Source organism: Rutilus rutilus, assembly GCF_951802725.1.
Source record: "Rutilus rutilus genome assembly, chromosome: 24".
Taxonomy (NCBI): Eukaryota; Metazoa; Chordata; class Actinopteri; order Cypriniformes; family Leuciscidae; genus Rutilus; species Rutilus rutilus.
This window is the reverse complement of record NC_140228.1, coordinates 15577414-15589258: the sequence shown is the minus strand read 5'-3', so window position 1 is coordinate 15589258 and position 11845 is coordinate 15577414. Positions and strand designations below refer to the sequence as shown.

The following is an 11845-nucleotide window of genomic DNA, read 5'->3' as shown; positions in this document are numbered from 1 at the left end:
TATGTCCACGTAGAACGTGTTAAACTGCAATATGTCCCTAGTATAGCTTTGGCTTATAGCAATATATATAAAATAATATATTGTGGCATGGTGTGGTGTCAGGCACCATGTGATGATAGAGTAGTCTCTGCATCGTTTTTCGAACTCTTCAAAAGAACCGGCACGGGGAAGTGATTCGGACTGATTCGGACACTATTGTGATGTCATTGCCCCCGTTTGGAGTGGGTGGTACTTAATGAACCGGTTGACCCAAGTCCAAACACAGTCTACAGGAAGTCGAAAATAGACTGACATGTTGAATATATCGACTTACTGGCCATATGGAACTGTTTTCTTCCAGTATATGCCACAACTACATCGTGCTTTTTCTTCTGTCTGTACTAGAAGAAAGTAACAAAAGCGGCTAATTTGAGTTATTTTTAACCTTAAATAATACTACCAGCTGGTTACAGCATCAGGTGAGATTTTTTTTTTTCTTGAGAAAAATTAACGCCTATATCTTGTGTACCTAATATTTATGCAAATTAGTAAATATTCAATCAAATCACACGAATTGAATTGAAATTGTGAAATTTGTGTCAAGCAATAATAAAAACCGTAACTTACCAGAAATTGTACCATGTAAACATTGTAACATGTTGTCACTAAACCTAATAAAATTCTGTTTAGTTACTAAAATGTTTTGACAATCACAATACACTTAGGCCTATTGATATTTTAATATCAATATAAGATTTTTTTTCTTTTTACATCCCCCAATCAATAATTCTCACTCCAAGCTAAACTCAAAAGTTGGCAGCCCTGCAAATGCGCAAATCTTTGCATTATACTATATCTTAAATAGATGATTAACATCTGCTGCTCTTTGCTGACGTTATTCGTGGCAATGATAAAAATCCGAAGACTGACAATGACATATTGCGCGCCGGTTTAGTAATTTTACAAAACTGTATTCGTTGAAATACATTTTGAAATTCAAAATGAAGAACAAAGAGAACTTCTTCGCATGTCCCCCACTGCAGTCACGCATCCGATTCGCCCAGTCCCTGATAGGATCTAACCAATCAAAACTCGTAACAATGAGCAGCTCGAACATGGCTTGTTCTGATTGGCTCATCTGTTTGGCGCTCGTTGATTCTGCAGTGCGCGAGGTGGGCGGCGAATTCTGAGTATAAACGACACACTGAGCGGGTTTGAATACTTACAGAAACGGAAATATTACAAAATTTACATACATTTCAAATTCGTTTACAGCCTGTCACACTAAAGAGAGGGAAAGACGCCTGACGAAATAGATGCTAGAAGAGCTAAAGGCGAATTAAACGCCTGTCTTTTGTTTATCGAGGCTCGCCGGTATTGGTAACGCGGACGCGCGGAGGTGAAAGGACCCTTTACCGCGAGCTAGCTTAGTTAGCTAGCTCAGTTAACCGCTCATCTTCACTTAGGGACGGCGCCGACAGACTGACGGAAAAAGTCGTTTGTTTGGATGTGGACTGGTCTCCTCCTTCAGGTAGGCTCTAGAAGAAAACAGTTAAGAGACAGTTGTCTCAGTGTTTGTGAAATCACATTTAGTTTAAGACAGCCCAGCTAACGTTAACCAGTTAGCGACTTTAAAGAACTTTGAATTGAAACACTGCAAGGCCAACAGTCGTGTTAGGTTCGATTACAGACAGTTAGTATACAAATTGTGCCTGTTATACTCTACTGTCAAGTCATAATGAAGTTTAAGGGATAATTCGGTACAAAATTAAAAATCTGTCATCATTTACTAACACTCACTTTGTTCCAAACCTGTATGACTTGCTTTCTTCCGTGGAAGGAAACAGAAGGGCTGTGTGTAGTCACCATTCACTTTCATTGTATGGGGGAAAAGATGCAATGGAAGTGAATGGTGACTAAGACTGTCATTCTGTTTAACATCTGTATGTGTGTAACTCAGAAGAAAAAAAGTCACACAGGTTTAGAAGACCATGTGGGTGAGTAAATGAAGACAGATTTATCAATAATGGTCGAACTATTCCTTTAGCATCGCAATTGTAAGCCTTTTATTAGGTCATCCGTGTCATTTCTTAATTGTTATAACAAGACCTACTGATTTCGTTAAGTTTTGTGAGAAAACATTCCTTGAAACGTGCTATAAGGTTTTGTTTCAGTTTTCAAGTAGACGTCACTTCAGTATGTTTATTACACCAGCAGGGGCGCTATTGAGAGCATACACCTGTCACACCAACACCCGGGATAACAAATCCCAGCTTTGGAAATAAAGGTGTACCCTAATGCAATTGCAGGACGTTTCATATGAAGTTTATCCATGGATAATAAGGGGCTATTCCCCCAAATTTCTCATCTTACTACATTTAGATTGAGTATGTGATTTTTGTGGTGTTGCGGAGAAGACTGGGAAAACTTGTTAAGTTACAAGTGGCACTTTGTCACTGTCTTGCACGCCACCACATGGCTCAGCTGCTTGGTTACATTTTCAGCCTACGTATCCGCAGCATGTTAGATAATCTCTGCAGTCATAGAGGTGGTTTTGCTCAGTGGTTCTCAGAGGAAAATTATGTTCTTTCATAGCTCAGGAGGCTTTAAGGAACTCTTAGGTATGTTTCAGTTAAGTTTAAACTATCTCCCAAAATGCTTTATGACAAATAAATTAGTAGACACTAATAATTCCGTTGATATACAGTACATAACCATAAATATTTTGGTTCAGCATAGACCTTAGTCTTGTTTTTATCGGCTGGGCAGTTACTAAGTATGTTTTGTAAACAACATTGAACACACTGTTCTTATATCCCTCACAACCTCTTACATTAATGTCAAAAAAGAAATATGCCGCTAACCCTAAGATCTATTACTTGGATAATTTCTTGGAAAAATTGATGAGAAATCTTTGAGTTCATTTTGAAATCTGGCTTGATTGCAGTCTTTTATCCCAGCAAATCTGAGCACAGGCTGAGACATTGTTGAGATTGCTTATGAAATTTGCGGCAAAAGTCTCTATTTATTCTTATTGCTGTCAAAGAGAAACAATTGAGATGTTAAGTAAATATCATATGTAATAACTTTCAAGCCATGTGGCAAGAGAATTGATCTGTCACTTCATTGCATATGAAAACTCTGTGTGTGTGTGTTTTACTGGTATACATGGTATACCTCCATGTTGTATGTTTCTTTAGTGTGCCTACAATGAAATCTAAAACCATACTGTATGTCTATAGGGAAGCCATGGGATTAACCGGGAGGAAATCGGAGAAGGGTCCTGTTTGCTGGAGGCGGCGAGTGAAGTCTGAGTATATGCGACTGCGGCAGCTCAAACGTTTCAGGAGGGCAGACGAGGTCAAGGTGATCCATGAGCTTATACAGCAGAGATTAAGCTGCTTGTATAGTCTGGTGTTGGTCATGCATTTAGGTGTCATGTGATGTGGACAGTGCAAATGCACTGTTATTTTGTATAACATAATCACAATGTTGGAAACAATGTTTTCTGCCTTTCTACTGGAGGTTCTCACATTAACATTTATTTTCTTACTGTACAGAGCATGTTCAGCTCCAACAGACAGAAGATATTGGAGCGTACAGACATATTGAACCAGGAATGGAAACTGAGACGGATACAACCTGTTCATATTATGACACCTGTGAGCTCCTTGCGTGGGACCAGAGAGGTTAGAACAAATTCTCTAATTCAGATTCTCCTGAAGTGTGTTTTTAATGCCACTCATGCTTTTGCCATTTTCCTCAATGTCATTTATTTTTTCTTTCTATGTCTCATTTCTTTTTGTGTTTTGCCATGTGTTTTTGTTTTTTTGAAGTAAATGGTGTTTATAGTAAATTGATCATTACTCTGCAAATGTCTTGGTAAATGACTTTTTAATGTTACCTTTCAAAAGCATAAAGGTGTGTTATAAATAGTGACTGTCATTGAGATCTAACACGACTGAATCATTTTGCAGTGCACTGTTGACAGTGGCTTCTCAGAGTTCTCCAGACAAGTCATTCCTCTCAAAACGCTGAACGCTGTGGCCTCTGTGCCTGTCATGTACTCATGGTCTCCACTCCAGCAAAACTTTATGGTAAAACCAAATTCCTTGTGTATTAGCAGAAATCAAAGTATTAAAATACAGGCTTTTAATCTTGTATTCTGTTTAAGGTTGAAGATGAGACAGTATTGCACAACATCCCTTACATGGGTGATGAAATCCTTGATCAAGATGGCACCTTCATTGAAGAACTTATTAAAAATTATGATGGAAAAGTTCACGGAGATAGAGGTTAGGGATCAGTTTTTTCTTTTCTTTTCCATATTTAAATAATTTGGTGGGTTTTGTCTTTTAAAGTAATACTTTACTAAAACCAGAGTGGAAAGCTATTAAAAGGTTCCAAAAAGTACAGTTTTAGTACAACGTAGATGACTAAATCGTGACAATTTTCATTTTGTGGGAAACTATCCCTTTAAGAATTGAGTCACAGTTATCTGCTTAAGCAGAACTAACATTTACACAGTTGCAAAAATCCCTATAATAGACCAAGTTCGCTTGAAAAAGGGTATTGATTTCTTGCCCTATGTTTTGCTTTGTGTGTAGAGTGTGGCTTCATAAATGATGAGATCTTTGTGGAGCTAGTGAACGCACTTAATCAGTACAGTGATAATGAGGAAGATGATGAAGAGGAGGATCAGCATGATTGCAAGTTTGAGAAGATGGACCTCTGTGATGGAAAAGAAGACGCTGAAGACTCTCACCATGACCTACTGATTTCTGAGAGTAAGAAAATTTTAATGATTTTTAGAGTAAAGTATGTAAAAAAAAGTCTTCTTAGAATCTGTTTTGATACAGATTTTAAGAAGTAAAAAAAATGTTTCACACATTTTTATTATTTATTTTTTTAAACATGCTCTCAAAGATTTATTGAAGTGCACAGTAACATTGTTACATTTATTAGCATATTTTTGGGACAGAAGATATTTTTCCTGTTCAATGCAGTTTTTTTAAAACAAATCTATAACATGCCCTTTAGTGCTGACAATAAACAGGCATTTTATTACATGATGCTACATGTTATAGTATCTTGTTTTATTATACAATTCATTCTTTAATTAACTCTGCTTTCTTATTTTATGCAACAGGTCACAACAATGACGGGTCAAAAAAGTTTCCCGCTGATAAAATCTTTGAGGCCATTTCTTCCATGTTTCCTGATAAAGGTTCAACTGAAGAACTCAAGGAAAAGTATGTCAGGAAACAACTCCTCAGCAAGGAAACGTTTCGCATGATTGATGCATTTTAAAGGGCAAATAATGTAAAGTTTGCTTTCAAAATGTGTGTTTTAAAAAACAAAAACGTATCTTATCCATCTCACATAATTTTTTTTTAATCAAAGTACGATGGTTTGTGATAATTTTAATTTGAGATACTATATCTTTTTGCAGATATAAAGAACTCACGGAGCAGCAACTCCCAGGGGCTCTTCCTCCTGAATGCACCCCCAACATCGACGGACCAAATGCAAAATCAGTGCAAAGAGAGCAGAGTCTGCACTCCTTCCATACACTCTTCTGCAGGCGTTGCTTCAAATATGACTGTTTCCTTCACCGTAAGCAATGAAGCAAATGCTGTCCTTGGACCTTTAAAATCAGATTAGCCCTTTTTCTGTGCAAATATGTCTTTCTTTTTTTAAGACGCATTCCTCTTTTGATTTACAGCTTTTCATGCAACTCCAAACACATACAAGCGTAAGAACATGGAGAATCTGGTGGACAGCAAACCTTGTGGCATTTATTGCTATATGTATATGGTTCAGGCAAGTGCATTTCTCCACTTAGTAAAGTCTGCCAGTGTATGAAAGATATTGTTAACCCTGAAGCCTGGATTAAAGGTACAGTATGTAACTTGGCCATCTTGTGGTTAAAAAAACAAAACTGCATGCGTTTTGCAGAAGAACATTGTTTTGGTTGTGCTTTGGCTCTGCGTGACTGTGTGGATGATTGACTCTTCAGTCTTCACAATAGATAATGCTTCACAATAAACTCTGTTTGAGAGCTACATATGGCAATTTATCTGTTCAATAAAAAACCATACTCACCCGTTGAGTAATAAAAACGACATCTCTGCGCAAAGCATTTTGCGACATTTCAAATCCCTCATTTCTCACCATCTTTGAAAAGCCAAGCCAATGTTGATTCTCTTTTTATTACAAGCTCTGTCATGCTCTTTTTGCCAGCAGTCTCTCCTCGGTTAGTTTTTTTTTTTTTAAATCGGAGGTCCGAGATTTAGCATGCTCTATATCACCCTTTCTCGCTCGTTGTGACAACTAACCTATGCCACTCCCACTCCATACGTGCGCCAAATTAGCCAGAGCCACTTTTCTCTATTTACGGATATGACAAGACATGCATGGGTGAGTGACGTATTTACGCGGTTTCCCGTGAAAATCATTCCGACAGGTCTAAAATATAAACACTTATAATATGCTTACCATAGTGAATCAGGGTAAGACAAAAATACTTTTTGGAAGATGGATTGATGATGTTGACTCAGTTAAATTGTTCACAAAAACAAAAACCGTTACATAGTGTACCTTTAAGTATGTGTGGTTTGAGTTGGTTCTAAATTGCAATTGCAATCATAGTTTCATTGTGAAAGTGTTTGCACTTTTTTTACTCTGATTAACCCTCGCATTGGCATACCTCTCTCCTCAGGATGGCATGGTTGGGGAATACCCAGCAGGGGTGGTTGCTGAGCGTGCCAAGACCCCTTCTAAGCGCACCGTAGGCAGACGGAGAGGAAGACTGCCGAACAGCAGACCCAGCACCCCGACGGTTAACACTGAGACTAAAGACACAGACAGCGACCGAGAAGGAGGGGCAGATGGAAACGATTGTAATGATAAAGACGATGATGACAAAAAGGATGAGACCACAAGCTCCTCAGGTAGTGATCAAGGGTCTATGAAATGTAATCGCATCGATGGGGTATTTGATTGGGTGTTGTCAACCATCATGCTAATAACGTCACATAATCAGTAATGCCACAATTGATTTTATATTTGTTTTGGAGCCATGAAAATGTATTTATTTGATTTAATTTTTTTTGTTATTCTGTTCAGATTATATTTCCATTGAATCATTTATCTTTTGTTATTGTTGTACAGAGGCAAACTCTCGCTGTCAGACTCCAGTGAAGTTGAAGTTGAGCTCAGAGCCTCCTGAGAACGTGGACTGGAGTGGCGCTGAGGCCTCTCTCTTCAGAGTGCTCATCGGCACTTACTATGACAACTTCTGCGCTATCGCCAGACTCATTGGCACAAAGACTTGTAGACAGGTATGTGCACCTGAGAAGACGGGTTTTTGATGTCACATTTTATATTGCAGTGTTAAAAATACTGTTTAATGCTAATCAACTACACAATTGCTGTGGAATTATTTTAAGGTGCTGGTAATTACACATTACCACAAACAGTAATTAAAAGAACAGTGCTTTGAATTCTTGTTTTAAGAGTTGTTCCTGTTTTGGGACTTGTCAGGTTTATGAATTCAGGGTAAAAGAATCTAGCATCATTGCACGTGCACCAGCGGTAGATGAAAACACTCCTCAAAGGAAAAAGAAGAGGAAACACAGGTATGTCTTTAAAGTGATACTTGTAAGAGTCTGACAACCCTTCATTTTGTGTTTCACTTTCAGTATTTCCAATATCATTGGTGCATTTAAATCACGTAAAAACCTTGTTGTTCTTTCTTGGGTTCTTCTAGGTTGTGGGCCACTCATTGTCGGAAAATTCAACTAAAGAAAGGTTTGTCTCTTTACTGTGAAAGGCCAGCTCATACATTTAGATGGCAAGATTGTGCGCTCACTATTGTGAAAATTTAGTAAGAATGCAAGTATGCATTTTTATGTGAAATTTATGCTCTCAGATGGCTCCTCCAATCATGTGTACAACTACCAGCCATGTGATCATCCGCGCCAGCCGTGTGACAGTTCTTGCCCTTGTGTCACCGCCCAAAACTTCTGTGAGAAGTTCTGCCAGTGTAGCTCGGAATGTGAGTATACACACACTAGGGCTGCTCCGATCGGTTTCGGCCAATAATCACATTCTATGACTCGATTGGTAGTCACTAAATTTGCCCGATCTCACGAACCGATCCCAATTTGATGACTTAAAACACGCTGTGATGTCAAACTTTACTGCCGCAGTCACATGTCGTTCTAAAGAAACATCACGCCTCTGTCATTTGCTCTCGGTGTCTGACGCACACACACATACACATGTACACATGCACGCACGCACACACACACACACACAGACATACACATACATACATACACACACACACAGAGCAGACAGTGACAGGGAAACTGAGCGCGTGACGGGGAAGCTGACGCGGTGTCTGTCCTCATTCAGGTTAAGTCATATATTTGTGAAAAAATCAGTTTGCCATCAGTTGTCAGAAGAAGAAAGCGATATCTTTGTCGTAGGATCACTGTTTACATTTAAGGGGATTTTTCCATGACTGGAGTCAGTGCTGTTCAAAGCATTGAATCAATACCATTGATCTGTATGAAGTGAAACATCAGCTTCAGCGTTTGCCAGGTGATGCGTCGCTCGACGATTAAACCTTGTAAAGTGGTGCTCAAAGTTAATTTCAACACCTTGTTTCATTCATGAATTTAAGCGTAGTAGCTGAATGAAGGTTTAACCATGACTCGCTCATAAAGACAGTCCCTTGCCACCACCTGCTGATGTTACAATGTAACTGCATTGATTGACAGCCTGCAATTATGTTCAGTTTTAAAGTCTTGTAGGCTTTTTAATAATACAAAGTATCCTAATATGGATAGTGTTTTGCGGAAGCTGTTTTTAAAGGCCTACTAAAATGTTCATTGTAAAATTAATATTTGTTATGCTTTTTTATTCGATTCTTTATTAAAACAACAATTACAACAATAATATAACCAAGACAACATCTGTGGTATTACTTTATCTGGAAAAAAAGAAGTTAACAGTAACAGTCAACGGAGAGCTTGCATATCACTTATGTAAAGCTTGTATGATTGGGATCGGCCAATCATGATGACAAGAGATCGGTAGTCGGTATTGGCTGCAAAAGTCCTGATCGGAGCATCCCTAACACACACAGACCGACACCAGTTATCCAGCTCAAACATGCACATTGTGACACCCGGTTTACACGGAAACTGGGAAATAATCTGTGGTTTGGGATTGGAAAGAGAAAATACAGTGTAGTAAAGGTTTCTTATTCTAAGTTGAAAGCATTTCATTTTGACCTACTTTTTAAATCAGTTGTTTTTCAGCAGAGCTCTTGAGTTTGAACAATTGACGCTGAATGTAAATATATAGCTTTTAAAACTAAGGTAAAGGTATTGTGTGTTCATATGAAGCGTTCCTTTTATAACAGCCATGTTTAATTTGAAAATGTCATGTCTGGATGTCAGGAGTTATTTTTCTGTCTCTGCAGGTCAGAACCGGTTTCCAGGTTGCCGTTGTAAGGCACAGTGTAACACCAAGCAGTGCCCCTGTTACCTGGCCGTACGAGAGTGTGACCCAGACCTGTGCCTCACCTGTGGGGCAGCTGAACACTGGGACAGTAAAAACGTCTCCTGCAAGAACTGCAGCATCCAGAGAGGAGCCAAAAAGGTGCGTTTTATTCTGACACATCGGGATGAAGATTAGCGGCATTATCCTCAAATATAAACATAGTTAATATCCTGTTGCTCATCTTTAGTTGATACACTCACTTTTCTTTATTTATTCTGTGTTTTTTAGCACTTGCTACTGGCTCCGTCTGATGTGGCCGGATGGGGAATCTTCATCAAAGAGCCGGTTCAGAAGAATGAGTTCATTTCCGAGTACTGTGGGGAGGTGAGATGTTTATATATACGTGTAGATGTTTTTTTGTTTTTTACACGTCAGAGTTCATGACGCAGAGTGATGCGTTTCCTTTTAACATGAAAGGTTTCTATTTTTCCCTGCTAGATCATCTCCCAGGATGAAGCGGACCGCAGAGGCAAGGTCTATGACAAATACATGTGCAGCTTCCTGTTTAACCTTAACAATGGTAACTAACCTCCTCCTTACAAACATTGGCTGTTCACATCCCCCCCCTCACTGGCTGACAACCTGCCACCTTTTCACCCACAGACTTTGTTGTTGATGCAACTAGGAAAGGAAACAAGATCAGGTTTGCCAACCACTCTGTGAACCCCAATTGCTATGCAAAAGGTAAATCACTTGATATTATGCTAAGATGATGTAGAGCGTAAAATGTGACATCATGGTGTGTTCCTCTCTGTCCCCACAGTGATGATGGTTAATGGGGATCACAGGATTGGCATATTTGCTAAGAGAGCCATACAGACTGGAGAGGAACTGTTCTTTGACTACAGGTAAAAAAAAAAAAATGCACAGGTTTGTTTTCTTGAAAGTAATAATTTGTTCAGGAGCAATTTATAAAATCTACCCTAATGTTTTCATATCCCTTCCAGATACAGTCAAGCCGACGCTCTGAAATACGTGGGTATTGAACGTGAATCGGAAATTCCATGAAGCCATCTACCTCCTTGAACAAATGCCTTAACTCTTCAGGAATTCTCTCTCCACATGCATTTCCAATACAGTTAGATACAGTTTTATAGGACATCTAATTGAAAAGGTTTTAACAGTAATATTTGAAAGATTTCCTTTGTCTTTTCTTTCTTTTTTTTTCTTTCACTTGACCAACAGGTTTACTCTGGGATACACTTTCTGATAGTAACTTGAACATTCTGTCTTGTTTACAGCTGGTTTTATTAGAGAGCCATTTTATTATGGCCATTGTTTTGTATTTGGATTGTAGTATTATTTTTTTTCTTTTCCCTTTTCCTTAAGTTATTTTGACAATATCTTCGGACCAAATTTCACATTCAAACCGGCTGTATGTTTGTAATGCAAAACCTATTTATACCACACAATCCCCAGCTCAGTTTTAAAGTTTGTTCTTTGTGCAAACCAAAGCCACTGTCACTGTTTTGCATGTAGATCTCTCCAGAATCATGCTGCAGAGTATATTACATGCATTTTCTGGTGCCAATGCGCTGTTGCTGTGAAGATTAAACAAAATGGTGCGTCAGGAAAGGAGGGTAGACTCAGTATCATATTTTTGCGGTGCCTTCACATGTTTAAAGAACACTGAATAGTTTCTTGAATTAGATTTCTTAAAATGTTGTTAATGGTGTACTTAAATTGTTGTATGCATGAACAAAGGTTTCAAATGGAGTTGGAATCAGGTAACGCTTCATTCCTCACTGTACATGTTTTCTAAGGTTTATCCAGACACAGTTGCAGCTATGTACTTTAGACATCACTAAATGTAAGGAGACAAATTAAGGTGCTGTTTTTGTCCCGGGTTACGTGAAAAAACAATCACTTTTCTTTTTTTTCTGAACGTGGGATACTGTAAAATCAAAGCAATAATACCAGGCTTGACTCCAGAAGTTTAATGTCCCTATTTATTTTGTGTAAACAAGTTTTATAATTTATTGATGGCTATCGTTTTATTGCTGTGATTTGTCTAGTGAATATTAAGGAGTTATTTCTTAGGAGCTAGATAGATTTGTTTAGCTCTCTTTAATTCGTATTTCTCCTTTGAATCTGTCGAGCCACTCTTGTTTTATACTCTTCTTCCCTGAGGGGTTTTGACCACTCCATCTCCATGCTTTTGCCTCCAATTACAAGGTGCTGTTTAATTGTTTACAGGGACTTGTTAAACGTGATGAAATAAACATTGAAAACAATTGTTTGCTGTACTGTTCAAGCATTACTGGTGAGAAATTTAGCTCAGCCAATAGAA

At 38.4% G+C, this 11845-nt stretch overlaps 1 protein-coding gene across 2 annotated transcripts; it reads left to right on the top strand.

Moving 5' to 3' along the window:
* The first annotated feature begins 261 nt into the window (after positions 1-261).
* Positions 262-11791, top strand: ezh2 (enhancer of zeste 2 polycomb repressive complex 2 subunit). Of its 2 annotated transcripts, none has more exons than XM_084398844.1 (20): positions 262-458; positions 3222-3345; positions 3540-3668; positions 3957-4076; positions 4154-4274; positions 4587-4766; positions 5129-5231; positions 5432-5595; positions 5705-5802; positions 6701-6932; positions 7153-7322; positions 7525-7619; positions 7751-7791; positions 7913-8038; positions 9476-9654; positions 9784-9879; positions 9994-10075; positions 10159-10239; positions 10319-10403; positions 10503-11791. In XM_084398844.1, the coding sequence occupies exons 2-20, from the start codon at positions 3229-3231 to the stop codon at positions 10561-10563; spliced, it is 2280 nt and encodes a 759-aa protein (XP_084254970.1). In that variant the 5' UTR covers positions 262-458; positions 3222-3228; the 3' UTR covers positions 10564-11791. The 2 variants fall into 2 exon arrangements, with proteins under 2 accessions (XP_084254970.1, XP_084254969.1); XM_084398843.1 differs by lacking the exon at positions 262-458 and adding an exon at positions 1127-1510.
* Positions 11792-11845: the final 54 nt, after the last annotated feature.